At 40.1% G+C, this 24,305-nt stretch overlaps 1 protein-coding gene across 1 annotated transcript in view; it reads right to left on the bottom strand.

Moving 5' to 3' along the window:
- Window positions 1-214: 214 nt before the first annotated feature.
- The window catches only part of LOC138751787 (myosin-IIIa-like), a 93,001-nt gene continuing 68,910 nt past the window's right edge, over window positions 215-24,305 (bottom strand). The window contains exon 6 of the mRNA XM_069914574.1: window positions 215-610. Within this exon, the coding sequence (XP_069770675.1) occupies window positions 505-610 (106 nt within the window). The 3' untranslated portion in view covers window positions 215-504. The remainder of the gene's footprint in view (window positions 611-24,305) is intronic.

Genomic DNA, 24,305 nt, shown 5'->3' on the forward strand with positions numbered 1-24,305 from the left:
GTCTTCAAGGTATTTTCGTAAAATGTGCTGCATATTTTCGTACTGAAATCTGCTTCGACTTGGTTTGTGAGCGGATGCAAGTTTAAAAAAAAATCAACACACTTTATTCTGAGGAAAAATGCAGATCAGAGTGGATCTTCTTCAGTCAGATATAGCATGAGACACATTATTTGTTTAAAAACTTATAATTTATTTTTATTTTCTTTATTCCATATTCATATTGCTGTAACATGGTCAGCTGACTGCATTTCCTATCCTCTTGAAATCTCAATATATACTGTATATCAATATTTGGCTTTTTATTTTAACTGTACATGAATTATGACCTTCAAAAGATCCAACATGCATTTTAAATTAAAAATATTTTACCGTCTTCAATAGTCTGAAGAAAACTATCATTTTTTTTCCTAATACTGTTTAGCTTGAGCCTGTGTACAACAGTTAACAACAAAACTAGTGATCTATTTTAACAGTATGCAAGGTAATGGGGTTCAAGAGTATAAACTAACATAGCTGAATAAGACGATTCCTTTGGGATGTTTTACGAAGTAGTTTTCTATAGTCATATGGATTATCTTCAGCTTGAATTTCTTCTTGTGGAACTGATTTTCTGAGGATTAAAGTCAAATGTAATAATTAGGTGTACTTTTATTGCTGGAAAATGAACCAATATATTTGAAAGTGCTTCATGTTATTGTAATTCTGAGTGACTCAAATGAAAATAAAAGGCCTTTCCTTCCCATCGCTATATGTTGGAAACATTGGACATTGAATATACACCAAAACAAACATTAATACAAATTGGCAGCAAAGGGTGCCACAATATCAATGAGATAGAAAGAGATCTGTTGCCAGGGCTTTAGGAACTGAGTTCCATGGAAAGGTTTAACAAGTTAGGACTTTATTCCCTGGAGCGTAAAAGAATGGGGGGTGATTTGATAGAGGTATTTAAAAGTATGAAGGGTATAGATAGAGTAAATTTAGATAGGCTTTTTCCACTGAGGGTAAGTGAGGTACAAACTGGAGGACATGGGTATAACGAGCTGCCAGCTGAGGTGGTGAATACGGGCTCAATTTAAAATTAATGAAGAATTTGAGCAGATGCCAGGATGGGAGGAGCGTGGAGGGCTATGGACTGGTGCAGGTCTGTGGGATTAGGCAGTGAATGGCACAGACTAGAAAGGCCAGGGACTATTTCTGTGCTGTAATGTTCTATGATTCAGTGGTTCTAAGGACACAGCTGTTGTTTCTACACTTCATGTAAATAGAAATACATAAGGAAATTCTATCTAAATAAATGAAGGAGAACTGTAAAAAGACAATCTGCATGTGGATGAACTGCTTGCCTTATTGTTTCAGCTCCACAGTCCAATTCAAAAATCTGCTTCTAAGTCTCTGTCAGATTAGAAAAAGAAGCAGTTCTGATCAGCCAAATAGCATTTTTGCCGTCATAATTATCAAGATATTTTTCTTGGCTGTCCTTATTCAGTGGTACTGATGCGCAGAAATGGCAAAGAAAAAGACAAAAATAATGCTAACTTTTGTGGCACAGTGAGATAAAACATGAAGATTGCTTGAAGAATATGCTTTGAGGTGCACAGGTCGAAAGACAAATGTGAGGCAGGAAAACTGAAATGAAGACAAAGGCCAACAAACACACAACATCTGCATTTGAAAGAAAGAAGCAGAATGGTTATAATGTTAATATTGAATAGACAATGTGCAGTTTTTCAGAAACTTTTTTCAACTGAACTATAATTTAATCGTGTAAATTAACACACACACACACACACACACACACACACACACACACACACACACACACACACACACACACACACACACACACACACACACACACACACACACACACAATGCTGGAGGAACTCGGTCAGTTTCATAGCTTCCATAGGAGGTAAAGATACATATATTCTTCACATTTCGGGTCTGAACCCTTCTATAAGGTGTAAGGAAAAAATAGGCAGGCATCTTAATATGGACTGATAGGAAAAGGGTGAAGAATGGAAAGGGGAGGTGTCCAGACCAAGAAACAAATGGTGTTAATTGGATTTGAAAAGAGAAAAAGTGAGCATTGATTTTGACTCCATGAAAGGAGACAGGGAAAAGGGGAGAGAGAAAGAAAGAGAACTAGAGGAAAGAAGACAGGGAGATGAAGATGGGGGTGGGCCGGAGGTCGATGTTAATGTTGTTCAGTTGGAAGATGCCTAGTCGGAGGATGGGGTGTTCCTCCAATTTGTGGTTGGTCTCAGTCTGGCAGCCTGAGACCATGAGAACATGGACAGTCATGTTAGCAAGGGAAGGGGACGGGGAATTGAAATGGTTGGCCTCTGGAAGATAGATCCATGCTGAGGTGCTCAAGGAAACAATCTTCCAGTCTGATTATAAAAACCAGAAGAATAATTTTTGATTTGTTCCTGAATTTAAAGATAAAATCTAAACTAAGGAGAACATGCAGCGCTCTCTTAATCTCCGGGAAATATCTTCCAGAACTATAATGGATGGAGAAAACCACTGTCTACCTCTGGCTGAGCTCAGGCAAATGTTGATAATGTTTTCGATAATACTGATCAATGGGAAATTTTATTCATCATTACTAAGGAGATAAAAGAAAATCTAAAATTTAAACATCTATAAAGAAGTGACTTAAAATTATCTACCTCGTCACTTCTTTAGCTGACATTTCTAAATTCAATATAAAGCTGCAATATTGAGGTCAGTTTTCTTCTCAGGCACAACTGAAGCAAGGGCTTTGGCAATGAAAGGTAGAGATCAAGATAAATATTGAAAATACTTCAGAGAGTTGTCAATGCAGCTCAGGCTATGGCACAAACACACTTTCTATCCATCGACTCCATCTACGTTGTCTTGGGAAAACAGCCAATGTATTAAAAGTTTCATCCACCATGATCACTCTCTTCTTCCCCCTTCCATTGGGCAGAAGATACATGATCTTTAAAACACAAATCACCAGGTTCAAGGACAGTTTCTTTCTTCTTGTTATTATTAGACTCCTAAATAGACCTCTCACTTTGTCTTGTAATACCACACCCTGCATTTTTGAGTTATTGTAATAATGCATCCAGGTCTTAATATTGCATAACCTGTTGTATTTAAGTATGGGTTGAGCTGTCTAGATAGTGCACAAAAAAGTTTTTCACTGTAACTTGGTACACATGACAGTAAAAAAAAAATTCAATATGACCAAATTACAATCAGAGTGAATACTTGATTACTGATGCTTCAATATTTCAGAAGCTAGGAAATTCCTTTTACAATACATCTTTTTTATAATCGTTCTGCCTGCATGCAGAGCTACGGTAATGAGTGTCTGCTCACAAGGATCTGACTGTGATAACTTCTGTAATCAGTTGTGTGTCGAATAAGCTGGATTCAATGCTTAGAACAAAGCTGAGCAGGGAAGAATGTATAAATTTAAACTGGCTTGTCCAGATTACTACCTATTACTTTAAATTCACTAAAAATTATGCGTTTTTTTTTTCATTTCAGCTTTATGCTTTTTCCTGCCTGATGTTCTTTTGTCACTGAACCTAGGCAAAACTAAAGCTCAAATTCAGGACTAGTGAAGGACTTTAGGAGAGATCAAAAGCCTTGGAAAACCTTTGGTTAGACTGTTTGATGAAACCCAAGATGTGCCAAGATGGGTGAAAGTTAGTCAAACATTGGTACAATTATATATCAATCTTGTTCAGAAGAGAGGTGGACGTGATAAATTTGGCATTTCTGATGTTCATGCTGAAATCTCTCAAATTCAGAGCAGAAAGTGACTCAATTAAGACAAGAGAATGATAGTCATGTTTGAAACTCAAGATTTGATTCAAGATTTAAGATGATATTATTGTTATGTAATAAAACAGATGTAATTTTTTAATGTGCTGGACAATGTGGAGATAAAGGAAGAAGAAGTGTTGGATCTTAGAAACATCAAAATTGATAAGACCCTGGGGCCAGACACGATATATCCCAGGTTGCTGTGAGGGAAGAGATAACTGGGGCAATAGTGATAATCTTTGCATCCCTCTTTGGCCTTAGAGGAAGTTCCAGAGGATTGGAAAATGGCAAATGCAGTTCCCTTGTTTATAAGTAATTGGGAGAATCCTGGGAATTATAGACTAGTGAGCTTAACATCTGTGGTGTTTAAACTATTGGAGAGGATTCTTAAGGATAGGATCGATGAACATTTGGAGAAGTACAGTCTACTCAAAGATAGTCAGCATGGCTTTGTGAAGGGAACGTTGTGCCTCACAAGGCAAATTGAGTTTTTTAAGCAGGTAACAAAAGAAATTGATGAGGGCAGGGCAGTAGATGATGTCAACATGGATTTTAGTAAGGCATTTGACAAGATCTCTCACGAGAGACTCATCCAGAAAGTCATGAGTCATGGGATCAGTGGAACCTTGGCTGTGTGGATCAAACATTGGATAAAATATGATGTCATATCTAACTTTGGAGAAAATAAGATGTTCAACAAGTATTTTGAACTTAAATTTTTCTAATCTTTAGGGCTCCTTTTTAAATTATTTTCATGAACTTTAATGGGAATGATAATTATGTAACATGATTCTCGTGGATTTGCATTTTTTCTTATTTTACTAGTAGTGTACTTTTTCTTTATATTGGCATGCAATTTTGGAATGGTTTAGGGTTTGGATCATATTTTTAATTTTTAAAATCTTTTTTCTATTTTTTACAATCTCCACATTATCCTTGAATTAATAATGTTGTATAAGGTTAAAAAAAAGTCTGTTAATGAATTTGCTTACTTTGCTGTATCAGTATTATGCATCTATCTTTTCTCTGTATGCATCTATTATTATATAAAAAAATTAAAAAGAAAGAAAGAAAGACTCATCCCGAAAACCATGAGGCACGGGATCAGTGGAACCTTGTCTGTGTGGATTAAAAAATTGGCTTGCAGGAAGAAAGCAGAGAGTAGTAGTGGAAGGAAAGTATTCAGCTTGGTGGTCAGTGATTAGTGGAGTGCCACAAGGATCTGTTCTGGGACCCTCTACTCTTTGTGATTTTTATAAATGACCTGGATGATGAGGTGGAAAGATGGTGTCAGTAAGTTTGTGGATGACACGGAGGTTGGAGGAGTTGAAGGTTGTCAAAGGTGACGAGGAGATGGACAGGATGCAGAGTTGCGGAGAAAAGTGGCAGATGGATTTCAATCCAGATAAGTGTGAGGTGATACATTTTGGAAAGACAAACCAGAAGGCCAAGTACAGGGTTAATGGTTTGTTACTTCGGAGTGTAGATGAACAATGGGACCTTGGGGTTCAAATCCATACATCCCTCAAGGTCACTACTCAGGTTGTTAGGACCATACTTGGAATATTGTGTTCAGTTCTGGTCACCTCATTATAGGATGGATGTGGAAGCCATAGAGAGGGTGCAGAGGAGATTTACCAGGATGTTGCCAGGATTGTAAAATAAGTTTTATGAGGCAAGGTTCACAGAGTTGCGAATTTCCCCTTTGGAGTGTAGAAGGATGAGAGGAGAATTGATAGAGGTCTACAATATTATGAGAGGCATAGATAGGGTAGACAGCAAGCATCTGTTTTCCAGGGCAGGAATAGCAAACAGCAGATGACATGTATACAAAGTTAGAGGATGTAGTTTAGGGGAGAAATCAGGGGAATTTTTTTTTTAACACAGAGAGTTGTGGGTGTCTGGAGTGCTTTGCCTGGGATGGTGGTGGAGGCTGAAACATTAGGGGCATTTAAGACAGGTACATGGATGAAGGAAAAATAGAGGGATTTGGGGTAGGATGAATTTAGTACTTTAGGGTTATAAGGGTTGCACAACATCAAGGACTGAAGGGTCTGTACTGAGTGGTAGTGTTCTATGTAATATTAAAATTTTAATTTTAGACATCCTGCATGGCCTTTTGACCCTTGATTCTGTGCTGCCCAATTAGACCAAATTGACCTACAACCCCCAGTATGTTTTTGAACGGTGTGAGGAAACTGGAGTCCCTGGGGAAAACGCATGCAAACACAGGGTGAACATACAAATTCTTTATAGACCGCTTGAGATTTGAACCCCTGTCCCGATCACTGGTGCTGTATTAGTGTTGCACTAACCGCTACGCTAACCACGCTGTGTAATATTACACAAAGTTGCATTTAGTTTGCCTTAAGGCACACATGATTTGCCATCAGCAGAAATTGTTTGGCGCCCCTGACAGTCAGAGAAAGAGAAGCGAATGAGTCCCCACAAAGTCACTGAGTATCCGTGGATTTGCCTCCAGTGCTCCTGTAGTCTTTTCAGCCACATAGACTTCAGTCTGCTTCCCTGGAGTCTGCAACCCCTTTAACTCGCTCCCAAACACAGACACTGCCAATTTGGGACCAGACCTGTGGTTGCAGGATTTTAAAATAAAGCTCCTTTAACAGTTCATCTAAGCACGTCAGTGGGAGGACTCTGCGGAACAGTACTGTGTCTCTGCTCCCCACTCTCCCCGGGGGCTGCACCAGCATTAGCACTGCTGTCACATCAGCTCCACCATTTTTATTTTTGGTATTCCTTGGAATACAAAATTAGTTCATTGTTAATTAGTTATTAATTAATTATTTAACACTCCATTATTCAAAATATTATTGCATCCATTAAATGATTTGAAAGTTCTGTAATAAAAATTGGTACAACATTGATGATACCACATTAGCTTATAATGATACCACACTAAACCTGATGGTTGGTGCCAGTTCAGTTGGGTGAAGGTCCTGCTTTCATGCAGTTCTATGATAAGTGGCAAAGTTAAGAAGAATAAATCTAACATATAAAGGGAAAAGGAATGATAAAAGGTGCCTGGGATTGCTGGGGAATACCTAATCAAAGACTTTAGCATAATATTTTATAATAATGGAGACGAGATTAATGGAGAATCTATTATTTAGAATGGGTTGCAGAAGTCCCCAGCAGTTACAATGAGCTTGTGTGAACATTGGTCTTTACTTGCCTGTGGTACTGGCAGATTAAATAAACAATCTTTTTTCTGGCCTCCTTCAAAATATCACCAGCTCTTCCGTCCTCCTTTCCTTTTTATATCGGCTAGATCCCCTCTACTCTTTCAGTCCTGAGAATAGTTGAGGGGTCTCTGTTAGGAAGTGAACCAAGTAATGTTCCCAGTCCTTCTTAAGCCCAGCCAATGAGGCTGATCTTTCATCCACCGTGGAAAATATGATATTAAGCCACCGTGGAAAAAAACAGTAAATTAAAAATGAATCAAGAATATTAACTTTTGAGATTTGAGGAAAATCCAAAAGCTTGGACTGAACTTGATAGTCTAACATATAAATATTACAAAAAAGTCTATTAGAACAATTAAATTTGGATGATAATTGTTCAAAAGAGGCGAAGTTGTCTTAAAAAAAATCCTTATGACTTTGGACACCAAATCTATACCATTACTTGAAAGCTATGTCCAGCAGAGACAGCTGAAAAGGATGATTATCTATAATGGGACTCGCCAGAGAAAAACTATTCAATCCAAAGAATTTTCTAAACTGAGCCCATATTCTCAACCTACTTCTCATTAAAAGATTATATGTCAATCTAGAAAAAGAAAATTGTAAAAAAGATCCTAAAATTGCCAACATAGATGTTTTCAGATGAAGATTGATTCTCCACTCTCTACTTAATGATTCTTCATTTTTTGCCTGGCATTGCTTATTACAACTTAAGGTGGTGCACAGAACTTAAATTATCTTGTTTTTAATGCAGATATTGATCCACTATGTGAGAAGTGTAAAATGTTTGAAGTTTCTCTGATCCATATGTTTTGGGAGTGTCCAAATTTAGAGAGATTTTGGAAAGATATCAATGATTTATTTGTCCATCTATTTAGTCATCTATGTACTCACAATCTATTTATTTATTTATTCACCCATCCATCCATTTATTTATTTGTAAAATCTATTTATTTGTTTGTTGTCTGTTTGTTAATTTATTTTCCTTGATTTTTATGCCAGTTGCTTGAGGTTTCCAGAAACAGGGTTTTTACTGTATGCCCCCAAGACTCTCCAAGGATTTTTTTATTGTTCATAATAAACTGGGCCTTGTATTTCACTAGAACGAAGCATTCTAAAGAAGCATTAACTGGTTTCTCTTTCCACATGTGCTATTTGACTGATTACTTCCTGAATTTTCTATTTTTAAATTTGAATTTAGATATACTGCAAGGTAACAGGCCATTTTTGGCCCACAAGCCCATGTCACCAATTAACAAGCCTAATTAACCTACAACCCCGGTACCTTTCAAACGGTGGGAGGAAACTGCAGCTCTCCAAGAAAACCCACATAGACATGGGGAGAACTCCTTGGAGACAGCATGGGATTCAAACTACAGTCCCAATCACCGTTGCTACAATGGCTCTACGTCAACCTGGCTGTCCATTGATTTATTGTTGCTTATATTTAAATCCTATTGACTTCAATGGGGATGATTAAAATGGTGCTTCTACTTTAACCTTAAATGCTAAACGTTTGCAAAGTGTCAAGAAATTATCACACAAATCATGTGTCTCTCCTTGAGCCGAACCAACACCTGCTATTCCTGGTTTTAATGGCTTCCTGATTTCTTTAATTGAATTTATCAGTTGTCATTGATATATAAAACTTTATATTATGTGCAATTCTAGTTGCCCCATTTCAGGAAAGGTCTGGAGGCCTTGGATTTATCCTGATGCTGCCTCAGTTAGTGAACTATGAGGAAAGTCAGACAAACTGGGTTGTTACCTCAGGAGCATTAGAGATTGAGGGGAGACCTGATAGAACCTATAACATTATGTGAGGCTTTTTTCCTCTCACATGTGAGAGAACATGCACTTATGATGGGGGTGGGGGGGGAGTTTAAAGGAAATGTCAGGGGATATTTTTACCACAGAGAGAGGTAGGTTCCTAGAATAGACATGGAAGCAAATTTGATAACAATGTTTCAGAGTAACTTCTAGATAGAAAAACAAAAATGCAGGCAATAGAACGATATGTATAATCTGCATGCACAGTTTAAATTTAATTGTACATATGTGCAGTGAAGAATTGATGGATTGAAGGGCCTCTTTCTGTGCTGTACTGTTCTATTATTTATATTTTCTACTCCCACTCATTGAAAAAGTTGGAAATCCAAAATACTTTTAAAACTCAAAAGATCAGAGAGCATCTATGGGAAGAAAAATAGAGTTTGGTTGAAGGGTCTTCAACTTGAAACATTAAATCTGCCTGACCTGATGAGTGGTTCCAGAATTTTCAGCTTTCATTCACCTCCAAGAAGCTCACTTTTCTATTTGGATCAATTATCAAAGCAATTTTTAACTCTATGTCAAGTTGAGTCCCATTTGAAGGCTGTTCTCTTGAGTCAGCAATATTCCCTGTGAACAATTGATCCTGACAGGGCAAGGGGGTCAGTGATTTGTACCAAGAAGGTTCATTTCAGCTGCTGTATTAATAAAGATGTTACTATTGACCTTTCATCAGAGTGAAGTTAAAAGTTGTGGGAGTGAGTTGAGTGCCTTGTGGAAATCAGACATTTTAACTTAAAATCTTTGAATAGAGGAAACATAATGAATGGTACAAGGACAGATTTGGTGGTTGGCCTTCCATTGCTCTTTAAAAATATTACTGATCTGCACTGAGTTAGGCAGTGGAATTATCCCACTGATTAGAGCCCTTTGATATCCTTTAAAACCACGGGATAGAATACACATCAAAATACACTTCAGTGCCATTGTGCAAAAAGCACGAATCTTGCATTAACTCAAGCTCATTTTGTTCCCCAAGGCCTCATTACCTCCCCTAATTTCTCCTCTTTCTGTCTGTATTCATGCTTTCACAAATGCAAGCTGTTGGCCGTCAAAATTTTACAAACTTGTTCATATCTTTTTTTCCTCTTGTATTTATTTCAACTGCGGTGGGGATCTGAACTATTCATTTTGATCACACTGCAGTTATAAACATGAGTTGAAAATAGACTTTTGCATTAAACTGGTTCATAAGCTTTCGGTATACCGTTTTGATGGAAGAGAAATAACATGGGTATCTGAAAATCATGCTTTGCTCAAGATAATGGATCCATTTATCTACTTCTCCCTCAGACTCTGCCTCTCTGGGGTTTATGATATGTGTAATAATTCTAAATCAAATGTGCTGGTGCTCCAGACACCAGATATAATAAATGGGCTAATTATATTAGGCTGAGAAAAAGATGATACAATCGAAGAAAAAGGCTTTTTTTCAAAATTTAGATTAAGAAAAGGCACTTCCTTATTGTAGTCATCGCAAGTCCAGAAACTAGCCTAAAACATATCTAACTGCAGGCATTATGGAGGGATTTTACATTCCAGGAATTCAGTAGTTTGATTTTCACCCCAAATTCCATTCAAGGTTTTCCATTCACTGGAATTTTTGGTCTCTTTTGTGTGAGCTCTTTCAAAGTGAAAAAATCCACTCCTTATCCAAAGTCAAGACATCATTTGTTTCACCCCAATGTAACAGTTTTAATTAATTAGCAAGGTTGTCGGGTTCAAAAATAATGTTGTGAGCCTTTGCAAAAATATTTAAAGTTCCTCTGGCAATAAGCAGAAAGAGACAGTTTATGACATCTTGGTTAAAATAATTGGACCCAAAAATATGGATTCAAATCACACCATTGTAGCAAAGGAATTTAAATTTAAATAATTAATGACATCAAGAAATAAGAAACAAAACCTGCTTTAGAAACATTCAGGTGAAGTTTGCTGATGCTGTAAAAATGTATTTAAAATCGTAGAAATTGTACACCATGGAAAGAGGTCACGGAGACTTACAGCACAAAAACAGACCATTCAGTCCTCAAAGTCTTTGCTGACTCATTTACCTGCTCTTGGACCATAGACTTCAATATCTGAGCTTTCTAATCTAATCCCACTTTCCAGTGGCAGGTCCACAGCCCTGAAGGTCACAGCTCTACATCTCTTCCATTTCCCGCACATCTGCCCTGGTCACCTCTGCCCCCAGATGCCACAAACACAGGATTCCTCTTGTGCTTACCTATCACCCCACCAGCCTCCACATCCAACACGTTATCCTCTGTAATTTCCAGCACCTATAACATATTCCCACTATCAGACACCTCTTCCCCTCTCTGCCTTCTTTAATTCCATCGTGTATTCATCCCTCCCCACCAATCACTCCCCCTCCCGCCCCCCCTACCCCACACCTCTTCCTTCACCACAGTTTGGGGCCCCAAACAGGGCTTTGAAGTGAAGTAACATTTCACTTGTATATCCAGGATTGATTTACTGCATATGGTGCTCCCTTTGTGGCCTTCTCGACATGGGAGAGACTTGGCGCAGAAAGGGAGATCACATCGCTGAGTACCTTTGCTCTTTCTTCATCAGTGATGGGTATCTCCCAGTGGCCAAATATTTCCATTCTTCATCCCACTCACATAATCACATGTCTGTCCATGACTTCATGTACTATCTTACCAAGACCACCTGTAAATTGGATGAACAACACTCTCCAGCCAGATGGCATTAACATCGACTGTTTCTGCTAACCTACTCTCCATTCTCCCCCCCTTGTCTTCTTTCCCGTAGCTCTCCACCTCCTTCACCGTCGATTCACCGATGACACACCCCCCCCCCCCCATGTGCTGCTGTGCTCTCCCTTCTCCACCTATTACCTCCTGCCTTTGGGACCACGGTCTTCCCTGACCCTTCCTCCCCTACCTCTTTGTTTGGACTCCTGCCTACAATTTATTCATACCTTGATGAAGGGCTCAAGACTGAAATAATGGTTATGTGTTTTTAATCATTGCTTTAAAAGGAAACTATTTGACCAGCATTGTGTTTTTACTGTTCTCACATTTTTAAATGAGCCAATGCTCTCTGCCTTCACCACCCTTCAGGACCCTCAGCGTGCTCCAGTTTATTCTACCTGGACCCTTCATCTTATACTTTTCAATCAAATCTCCCCTCAGTCTCTTCTTCCTTTATTCCAAAAAAAACAAAACAAACCAAGTCCTGGTCTCAACAAAACTAAATGTGAGCTCAATGAACATGTTATCTTCCCTTTGGTATAAATATTACATATAATGATTTCAGAGATACTGAAACCTTGCTTTTTCTAGAACTGGCCAATTCTGATGTACAGTTACCCATCTGCAACATTAATCAATGTATCCTCTCTTCATGGAGGCTGCCTGATCCTTTGTGCATTTTCTTGAATTACATTTCTAACAACGACTCTGTTCTGCCTTTGATGTATAGAGGTTTTTTTCTCCCTCTGCTATTCTCATTCACCCTCTATTTTCACTGCTTTGGACAGTTCAACTATGATTAGCAAGCTTTTAATTCCTTCTTGATGGCACAGAAAGGAATTGCTTTGGCTGAACCATCTTCCTCTACACCCTATCATAGACCTTCCCTCCTTTTTCTTCACAATTCTTGCTCTATAACTTAAAAACATGCACAGACCTTCTTATTTTTCCAGTTCTGACAAAAGACCATTGAACTGAAAGATCCACTATTCAGAGATGCTTTCTGATCACCTAATTCTTTCTGGTATTTTCCATTTTTTATCACACCTGATTAATCTATCCACATAATTAAAATTGTATCTACCTGTAATGCCACTTTTAAAGGGACTGTGAGCACCTTCTATTCCTCCACACTTCTCAATATCCACCTACGTATTGCATATTCCTTTGTCTGGTTGCTTATCACAAAATGTATTATCTCAGCTTTTTATGAATAAATCCAACTGTCAAGAAAATATATGGTTGTTCACCAGTCATAGCTTTGTCCTTTTTGTCAACCATACTGCCAATTTATGCATCATGCGTAAATTTTAAAAAAATCTTGTCAAACGAATGCGATTGTTCAGGAAAAGTAATCTGCAGCAAGGACATGATTTCCCCTTGTTCTCACCAACCACCCGACCAGACTCGGCATCCAACATATTAGCCTCTCCAATTTCCGCCACCGACAATGTGATCCCACCACCAGACACCTATTCCCTTCTCCTCCACTCTCTGCAGGGACTGCTCCCTCTATGACTTCCTCATTCCTTCCTACTAATCTCCCCTAGGTGCGTACCCCTGTTCTTGATGAAGGGCTCAAGTCTGAAACGTTGGCTATTAATATTTATCTTTGCTATATAAAGAGTACACTGTGACAAACCGAGCTTCTCCAGTGTGTTTTTGGTTAAAGCACGGTGTCTGCAGACTTCTGTGTTTTAAATTAAACTGTTTTACCATGAGCAAACCTGCCACCAAAGGACATAAGGGGTGATACAATTCTGAAAAGTAATGAAATCTATAACAGCAATGTGGTAGGGCAAAGGATGAGTCAGAGACTTGAAATCCTGTGGCTCACAGACTCCAGGGCAGATCCACAAAATATAAGGGACAGCTCCGCCCATGCGGGTTGCCTTCTCTGCCACACGGGTGGAGTTTTCGCATACTCCCTGTGACCACATGGGATTCCTCTGGGTGCTCCATTTTCTATCTCATATCCCATTGACATGTGGGTTGGTCATTTAGTCGCCAATTGTAAATTGCCCCAGAGTGCAGGTCATTGGAAGAATCTGGAGGCGGGTTGATGGGAATGAAGGAAGAAAAAATGGGATTAGGATAGAAATGATACAAATGGTGCTTAATTATCAGTCTACAAGCAATAGGCAGAAGGGTTTTTCTTTATGCTGTCTGGCTTAATGACTGTAAGTCCAAGTGTAGCACATCTCCAACATCTGAAATCTGATGTGTTTCAGGTCAAAGCAGCCATTTAACATCTTCTGCAGCCACTTTCTCCACTATGGGCACTGTATTCACTATCTCCAACACCCACAGCATGAAGTCATCATGGCCTCCTTCACAGCACACCTCTCATCCACAAACCTTACCATCAAGAATCAAAATACATTGGCATTACTTGGCTAATTATGAGAGGCTAAAAAAGTCAATGTTTCAGGTCAATGATATGTCATTAAAAATAAAGCTGGAAATAAAACTGTTTCCATTTGATTACACTGATGCTCACCAGGATGTTTCCTGAATTTTATTAATAAAATTCCTGACGAAGGGCTCGGGACTGAAACATTGGTTACCCTTTACGGCCTAGGATGCTATGTGACCTGCTGAGTTTCTCCAGCACTTTTGGGTATTGCATCTGCAGATTTTCTTGTTTAACACTATTAAGGCTGGGTTTGTTTTCCATAGAAGGATGAGACTGAAAGATGGCATGATAGAGGTATATAAAATTATGAGTGGGGTAAATTTAAATTTTAAATCAAACTTTAAAAAAATTTAGACATACAACACAATAATAGGCCATTTCGGCCCATGAGACCATGCCACCCAATTAACCTATACCCCTGCTATATTTTGAATGCTGGGAGGAAACCGAAGCTCCTGGGGAAATCCCACGCAGACGCGGAGAATGTACAAACTCTTTAAGGGCACCTATACTCTGGTCCCAATCGCTGGTGCTGTATGTGGAGATACATAAAACAAGAGCATGTAAGTTTAAAGTGAGAGGTAGGATGTCTAGTGAAGGTCTAGTGAGGAATTTATTTTCACACAGAGCATTGTTAAAATCTGGAATGCATTTCCTGAAGAGGTGTGGAAGCACGTACTTTCATAATGTTTAAGATGCATCCAGACAAGTAGTTGAATCATCGTACATACAAGGCCATGGACCTATGGGGTTATTAAAGATGGATAAAATGGGCGGCATAGGCAAGGTGAACTGAAGGGCCTGTTTCTGTGCAGTATGACTTAATAACAGAATAAAAGCAAGTTCAGGTTGTAGAGGAAAGGAGAGATAGCAGTTGCATGGAAACATTACACTTCCCTTCAAGTCACACACCATCCTAGCCTGGACAAATATTATCATGCCTTTGTTATTGTTGAATGAAATCTCCAATATCACAGGCCAATGGTGTTAAGAATGTAGCTTTACCAAACACACTGCAGCAGTTTGAGATGGTGGCTCACTGTCTCTTTTTCAAACCAAATAAGGAGGGTCCTTTTCTGCAACCTCTGCATCCTGTCTACAAATAATAATAAAAGAGAATTGCACCATTAACAACCTCTATTCCTTTGCTTTTATATTCTTATCTGGCAGACTATTTCAAACATTTATCATCTGTGAGTTTAGCAATTCTTCCTGGTGTTTGCTTTATATATCATCTTTTATCCCCTGGCTTACTTTGAGATACTGATCTGGATTTTTATCACTATTTCATTTTAAACTCGCTCTGTTGAGATTGCCCCATTTTCTACACTGTGTTTCTTGAATACCTTGTTCATTCATCACTTATTAGTTTTCAGTGTTCTATTTTTTTCCATAACTGAGGTGTCCATTAGTCCTCGGTACAAGATGAACTAAATAAATTGAGCTGGGTAGTGTACCAGTGGACAAAGATGTTTAATATGAAAATTAACATTTTTGTACTGGCATTATGAAGTGTGAAGCAACCCCTTGTGAGGGGTAAACATTATGTTATCATTCTTACTTCTTTATGACAAGCCTTTGAATTTTTCTTTTCAAAGTTTGGAGGCCAAGATTTAGAAAACGTAGAATGAAGCATCAATTGTACTATTGTAATATTTCAGTTCTCCAAATAAAGATATATAGTGAGAATTAGAATGTGAGAGAGTGATGGAATGTAAGATGGTGAGAGAATGTGAGAGTCAGTGCATGAATGAGAGAGTGTGAGAGTGAGAGAATGAGAGAATGCGTGAGAGAGGGAATGAGACCAAGGAAGCGTGTGAGTTTGAGTGAAATTATGAAAGAGAGAGAGAGAGAGAGAGAGAGAGCATGATAGTGTGTGAGTAGGAGAGTCAGAATGTGAATGAAAAAATAATGTGAAGGCGAGACTGTGAGAGAGAATATTCCTCGACTTTCGACCGTATTTGGGACTGAAGGGTTGGTCGTCCCTCAAAATGGTCGTAAGTTGGAATTTTGTCCACATGCGTGGGATGCCAAAGTCATAAAGCAAACTTTTTAATCAAATGTTGTATTTGATGTTTTGTATTTGATGAGCTTTAAGCGTGTTGATGATGTTGAATTTGTGCCCTTAACTCTTGCGCATGCGCCAACCAAACTCCATTCATGTGCCGACCGAAGACTTATGCCTGCGGACAAGAATCAAGACGGCCACACACAGCTTATGGACCCCGGGCTGCAGACAGACAAAGTAATTATGCACATTTTGGCTCTTACATGCCCTGTGTCCCTGTTACAGTTTGTCAAATACGATGTAAGCTGCGTAAATTTTATATTTTGTTCTTACATATTTTTTAAAAATCAGTTGTATATCCAGACAGACGCAAGTCACACCAGGCTGCATGTTGAGGAGTAGCTCTACATGAGATTGTTTGAGAGCTTCAGAGAATGAGTGAGGGAGAAAATGTGAGAGAGCGAGTGCGTGAGGGAGAGTGAGACTGAGAGAGAATGAGAGAAAAGAATGGGATGGTGTTTGAGGTAGTGCATAGGAGAGAATGAGGGGACGGTGAGTAGTGAAGATTTATATCTCAAAGAGTCTCAAGAGAAATGTTGCTGTCTAGTCTGTCGCAAAAATAAATCTGCTGGAGGGACTCAGCAGGTCAAGCAGATCAGTGGGAGAAAAAGAACAGTGGATGCTTTGTGTCAGAACCTCATCGCGACTCTCCATTATCTCCCACTGATGCTGTTTGACAAGATGAGTTCCTCTAGCTGCTTGTTTTTTGCTCCAGATTACAGCATCTGGAGTCCCTCTCTCGAGCCACACAGTGCATTTAAAAAAATTTAAATTTGGATATACAGCACAATAGCAGGCCCTTCCAGCCCATGAGCCTGTGCTGTCCAAATTCCCCAATTAACCTCAACCCCTGTACACTTTTGAAGGGTGGGAGGAAAGCAGAACCCCCAGATTCTAAGCCGGGTTGCTGGCGCTGTGATAGTCTTGTTCTAACCACTACACTAACCATGCTTTGTCTGCCTTAGCTTCGCCTTTTCCAACCGTAGCCATTTCTTACCCTTACCTCTGTTCAGGAAGAAAGCCAAACTGCAAACAATTTTTCTCAGAATCTTTAATGATAAAGGTATGACTAGGAAATTTCAGTCAATAATCCACAAATATAAGAGAGAAGACAAGTGAAGAGAGAAAAGAAAGCTGGTATGTTTGAAGCATTAAAGAAGCTTTTGGATGGACACATGAAGATGCAGAGAAAGGAGATGACATACATCATGTGCAGGCAGAAAAATTCAGGAATAATAGGATATAGACAGGATACAGAGTTGGGCAGAGAACTGGCAGACGGTTTTCAATCAGTATAAAAGTGAAGTGTTAGATTTTGGATGGTTGAACTTGAAAGCAGAGGACATGGTTAATGGCTGGATTCTTAGCAACGTGGAAGAACAGAGGGATCTTGGGTCTAGGTTAATAGACCCCTCAAGATTGCTGCACAGATTGAAAGGGTGGTTAAGAAGATGTATGATGTGCTGGCCTACAATAGTTGTAGGATTGATTTCAAGAGTTGTGAGATTATGTTGCAGCTCTCTAAAACTCTGGTTAGTTCACACTTGAATTGTGTTCAGTTTTCATCGCCGCAATATAGGAAGGTTTGGAGAAGGTGCAAAGGAGATTTACCAGGTTGCTGCCAGGATTAGAGGAAAGAGGAAAGGTTGACAGAGCGAGGGACTTTCTCTTTTCCAGAGTTGCAATAGCCAGAGGACATCTGTTCAAGGTGAGTAGAGGAGAGTTTAGGGGAGGTGTCAGAGGAAGGGTTTTTTTTTGCAGAGAGTGGTGGGTCACTGGAACTCACAGTGAAGGATAATGGTAGAGGTTGCCACAATAGGGACATTCAAAAGACTCCCTCAATAGGCAAACAAATGTAAGAAAAAGAGGGAAAGGGATGACCATACCCATGGGTTGCATTATAGCCAATGAGAATTAGAGGAGAAAATCTGTAGAGAGATAACAGATAACAGGAAACACAAGGGTGTGATAGTAGGAGATTTTAACTTTCCACATATTGACTGGGACTCTGTAAAAGGGCTGGATGGTTTGGACTTTGTCAAATGTGTTCAGTAAAGTTTTCTAAATCAATATTTTGAGGTATCAACTAGAGAGAGTGCAATACTGGGTCTACTTTAAGGGAATGAGACAGGACAGGTGACAAAAGTCTGTGTAGGGGAACATTTTAGGTCCAGTAATCAAGGTGCCATAAGTTTCAAGTTAATTATGGAGAAGGATAGGTCTGGGCCTCAGTCTGAGATTTTAAATGGAGAAAAGCTAATGCTGAGGAAATGAGAAAGGATCTAGAATGCGTGGATTAGGATAACTTGTTTTCAGGCCAGGATGTGTGAGATAAGTGGAAGACATTCAAAGGTGAAATTTTTAGAGTATAGAGTTTGGATGTTCCTGTCAGGATTAAAGGCAACATTAGAAAGCTTAGGAACCTTGATTTTCGAAGAATATTGGGGATCAGGTCGGAAGGTGTATAGCAGGTATTGACAACTTGGAGAAAATAAGGTACTTGAGGGTATAAATAATACAAGAAAAACCTCAAGAAATCATTAAGGCAAAAAAAAAGACACGAGGTGGCTTGGGCAGACAATGTGAAGGAAATTCCTAAGGGTTTCTACAGGTATATTAAGAGCAAAAGGATAGAAAGGGACAAAATTGGTCACCTTGAAGATCAGCGTGGTCAGCTTTGTACGAAGCCATAGAGATGGGGATGATCTTAAATGTTTTTTTTCCATCTCAGGAAACAAGCAGTCAGGTCATGGAACATAAACAGATTAAAGAGGAGGAAGTGCTTGCTGCCATAAAACAAATAAGAGTGGATAAATCCCCAGGGCCTGACAAGATATTCCCTTGGACCTTGTAAGAAGCTAGTGTAGAAATTTCAGGGGCTCTACATGAAATATTTAAAATGTTCTTAACCACGGGTGTGGTGCCGGAGGATTGGAGGGTAGTTCATGTTGTTCCGTTGTTTAAAAAAGACTCCAAAAGTAACCCTGGAAATTATAGGCTGGTAAGCCTGACATCAGTAGTAGGTAAATTATTGGAAGGTGGTATAAGAGATCAGATATACAATGATTTGGATAGCCAGAAACTGATTAGGGATAGTCAACATGGCTTTCTGCATGATAGGTCATGTTTAACCAATCTTGAGAGTTTTTTAAGGTTACCAGGAAAGTTAATAGAAACATAGACATAGAAACATAGAAGATAGGAGCAGGAGTAGGTCATTCGAACCTTCGAGCCTGCTCCGCCATTCAACGAGATCATGGCTGATCTTAAAGTTCAGTACCCCGTCCCCGCCTTCTCTCCGTGACCTTTAATACCCTTATACTGAAGAAATAGATCTAATTCCCTCTTAAATATATTTAATGAACCTGCCTCTACTGCCCTCTGTGGCAATGAATTCCACAGATTCACCACCCTCTGGGTAAAGAAATTCCTCCTCATCTCGGTCCTAAATGGTTTGCCTATTATCCTCAAACCATGGCCCCGGGTTCTGGATTTTCCCATCATTGGAAACATCCCATCTGCATCCATTCTGTCCAGCCCTGCCAGAATTTTATATGTCTCTATGAGATCCCCTCTCAATCTTCTAAACTCCAGCGAGTACAATCCCAATTTGCGCAATCTTTCCTCATAAGTCATTCCTGCCATTCCAGGTATCAGCCTGGTGAATCGCCTCTGCACTCCCTCCATTGCAAGAACAACCTTCCTTAGATAAGGTGACCAAAACTGCACACAATACTCCAGGTGTGGTCTCACCAAGGCCCTGTACAACTAAAGTAAGGTATCCTTGTTCCTTTACTCAAACCCTCTTGATATGAAGGCCAGCATACCATTTGCCTTTTTAACCGCCTGCTGTACCTGAATGGTCGCCTTCAGAGACTGGTGTACAAGTACCCCTAGGTCTCTCTGCACTTCCCCATCTCTTAATCTATTGCCATTCAAATAGTAATCTGCCCTCCGGTTTGTATTACCAAAGTGGATCACCTCACATTTATCCACATTGTAGGGCATTTGCCATGTATCTGCCCAGTCCCTCAATTTATCCAAATCACACTGGAGCTTCCTGACCCCCTCTTCCGTGCACACAACCCCTCCTAGCTTAGTGTCATCTGAAAATTTGGAGATATTACATCCAATCCCCTCATCTAGATCATTAATGTAAATTGTGAACAGCTGGGGTCCCAGTACAGATCCCTGTGGCACCACACTGGTCACTGCCTGCCACTCAGAAAACGAGCCATTTATCCCAACTCTCTGTCTTCTACCTGCCAGCCAGTTCTCAATCCACATCAATACTTTGCCCCCAATCCCATGAGCCTTGATTTTGTAAGCCAGTCGTTTATGCACGACCTTATCGAAGGCCTTTTGGAAATCCAGGTACACCACATCCACTGGCTCTCCCCCATCTATTTTACCTGTCACCATCTCAGAGAATTCCAATAGATTTGTCAAGCACGATTTACCTTTTGTAAATTCATGTTGCCTCTGTCCGATCCCTTCTCTGCTAGTCATATGCTCCGCTATTACATCCTTAATAATGGATTCCATCATTTTGCCCACTACTAATGTAAGGCTCACTGACCTATAATTCCCCGCTTTTTCTCTACCCCCCTTTTTAAATAGTGGGGTAACATTAGCTACCCTCCAATCCATGGGTACTGATCCTGTGTCTATCGAGTTCTGGAAAATAATTCTTAAAGCATCTGCTATCTGAATGACCACTTCCTTAAGTACCCTAGGATGTAGATTTTCAGGCCCTTGGGATTTATTTGCCTTCAATCCTATCAATTTCCCCAAGACCATGTCCTTAGAGATACTGATTTCTTTCAATTCCTCCCTTGCATTAGTCTCTATGTTTCTCAACATCGTTGGGAGGTTATTTGTATCGTCTCTTGTAAAAACAGAACTAAAGTAAGAATTTAATTGGTCTGCCATTTCCTTATTCACCATTATATATTCTATTGGTGAAATTTCCATTGGTGAAATACTCTGGATTTCACCAATCTTTTCCTCTTGACATATTTATAAAAGCTTTTGCAGTCGGTTTTTATATTTGTCGCAAGCTTACTTTCGTAATTTATTTTTGCTCTCTTGATTAATCTCTTTGTCCTCCTTTGGTGCATCTTGAACTGCTCCCAGTCTTCGGTTGGGTTACTTTTTTTGGCCAATTGATATGCTCTGTCTTTGGACCTAATGCTGTCTCTAATTTCCCTTGTTATCCACGGTTGAGTCACCCTTTTTGGTTTATTTTTATGCCAAACCGGTATAAACGATTTTTGCAATTTCTCCATTAGATCTGTGAGTGCTTTCCATTGTCTATCCACAGTCAACTCCCCCATAAACACCACCCAATCAATCTTACTCAACTCCTGTCTCATACCATCATAATTCCCTTTATTTAAATTCAGGACCTTAGTCTCGGTTTTAATTTCATCACTCTCCATGTCAAGTGAGAATTCGATCATATTGTGATTGCTCCTACCCAAAGGTCCTTGTTCAACAAGATTGTTGATTAGCCCCTTATCATTGCATAATACCCAATCTAAAATGGCCTGCTTCCGAGTTGGTTCCTCGACATATTGGTCTAGATAACCGTCCCGTAAACATTCAAGGAATTCCTCCTCCTCAGTATTTTTACTAATTTGGCTAGTCCAATCTATATGTAAATTAAAGTCTCCCATGATTGGGAAGAAAAGACTGTGGATGTTGTCTACGTGGACTTTAGTAAGGTCTTTTACAAGGTCCCACATAGGAGGTTAGTCAGGAATGTTAAGAGCTTGGAATTCTTCGTGAAATAGTGAATTGGATTCAACAATATCTGGATGGGAGAAGCCAGGAAATAGTGGTGGATGGTTACTTCTCTTACTGGAGGCCTGTGACTAGTGGTCGGCCTCAGGGATTGGTGCTGGGATGATTGTTGTTTGTCATCTAGATCAATAATATGGATGATAATGTGGTAAACAGGATCAGCAAGTTTGTAGATGACACTTAAATTGGAGGTGTTGAAGGTTTTCAACACTTGCAGAGGGATCTGAATCAGCTGAAAATGGCAGATGGAATTTAATATAGACAAGTGAGAGGTGCTGCAGTTTGGAAGGGCAAAGCAAGAAAGGATGTACACGGTGATTGGTCGAGCACTGTGGTAGAACAGAGGGACATGGGAATACTGATACATAATTCATGACAGTGGCATCAGAGGTGGATAGGGTAGTAATGAGAGCTTTTGGCATCTTGGCCTTTAAAAATCAAAGTATAGGAGCTGGGATGTTATGTTAAAGTTGAATAAGACATTGGCGAGGCCAAATTTGGAGTACTCTGTGTAGTTATGGTCACCTAACTACAGGAAATGTATCAATACGATATCAGAAAGACTGCAGAGAAGATTTACTAGCATTTTACCTGGACTTCAGGAAGTGAGTTACAGGGAAAAGTTAAACAATTTAGGACTTTATTCCTTGGAGCATAGAAGAATGAGGAGAGATTTGATAGAGCTATTTAAAATTATGAGGGAGATAGTCAGAGGAAATGCAGATAGTCTTTTTCCACTGAGGGTAGGTGAGATACAAATCTGACGACATGATTTGAGGCTGAAAGGGGAAAGGTTCAGGGAAAACATTGGGAGAACTTCTTCACGCATAATCTGGGTGTGAGGAATGAGCTGCCAGCTGAAGTAGTGAATGCAGGGTCAATTTTAACATATAAGAAGAATTTGTACGGGTACATGGATGGGAGTGGTATGGAGGACAATGGACTGGGTGCAGGTCAGTGGGGCTAGGCAAAACAAAAAATAGTTCAGCACAGACTAGAAGGGCTGAAGGGTTTCTGTGCTGTAGTGTTCTCTGATACTATAGTTTTGAAAAGTAGTTACGGACTCTGAGGAAGGGTTGAGTTAGATTGGTCATGGTGTGGGCATAGAAATACGGTTGGCTGAAAAGTCCATTCTGTGCTTTACTGTTCTATGTTCTATTTTCTAAATTGTGTTACTGTGGAACATTAAACATATACTTTTAATGAACAAAATCTTCAACACAAACCATTTTAAAATAGAGCATTAAACCAAATAAAAATAGTGAAATGGTTGAAACTAACATTCTTACCGATTCAAAGAGTTGTTTGTAGATCCATTGCTAGATCTGAGAGTAAATCTCCCAGCATGAATGCAAGGGGTCTCCAGAAAAGGAAAACCAGATATCATTGGAGGAGTTCATCTAGGTCACACATGTCCAACTCTGGCCTGCGGGCCAAATTTCGCCCGCGATATAATTATATTTGGCCCGCAAGATTATTTAAAAAATGTATTAGAGGTGGCCCGCCCTGCAGCGAGAGCCGATGCTGTTTTTTGGTAATGTCACCCCCACCATCCTCCCCCTTCATTGCACATCCTTCCCCATCCCCTAACTATCCCCTCCCCCCTAAAACCACCCCCCTTAAAAGATGGCCAGAATAGTCTCAAAAAGGAATCCAGAATGGTAAAGTTCCACAAACCTTCTGCTGGGAATCCTAACAACACCCCGGCATCAGATCCACGGGACGTGGAGGGAGCAAGAGTGTTGCAGGTTGACCATGCAAACATTGAGAATGGGGAAAACAAAATTGTAACACGAGAAGTCTGTCGATGTCATCAGCCGGCAAGCCAGTTGGAAGGCTCCCCGCACAACCAGTCACTTCTCCCACCTGTCGAGCGGTGCGGCGGATGGGCGAGCGCCTGTGATATCCTGTCGGCGCGACGGACGTGGCAGGCTGCGCACGGCCCCCGCTGTTCCGCAAAGGCTGATCGGCAGCGCGCTGGGCCTGAGTGGGTGGGTAAGCAAGGGTGGGCAGAGGGTGTAGGTGAGGAGTAATGGGCAGGGGAAGTTATGGTGGTGCGAGGGGCAGTTAGAGGGAGGGATGAGTAGAAGGAGGGGTGGATAGGGAAGAGGTAAAAGGGGAGGGGCAGGGTGAGTAGGGGAGGGGTGATTAGAGGGTGAGAGACAGGTAGAGGGAGGAACAGGTTGAGGGGAGAGGCAGTTGAGGAGCGTGTATAGGATGGGGTGGGTAGAGGCAGAGCGAGTGGAGTGAGGGGTGAGTAGAGGTTGGGTAAAGGACTGGTCAGGTAGAGGGATGGTGGGTCGAGGGTGAATAGAGGCCTAGAGCCTGAGGAGTGAGCAGGAAATGCTGAGTCCTGATGCAGGCCAAAATGGACACAGCCTATGAATGCTGACTACATCTCCACAGGGACCAAATAGGTTTCCCTCAGGTCAAGCAAAGGGTGAACTTGAGCT

Source organism: Narcine bancroftii, chromosome 1, assembly GCF_036971445.1.
Source record: "Narcine bancroftii isolate sNarBan1 chromosome 1, sNarBan1.hap1, whole genome shotgun sequence".
Lineage (NCBI taxonomy): Eukaryota > Metazoa > Chordata > Chondrichthyes > Torpediniformes > Narcinidae > Narcine > Narcine bancroftii.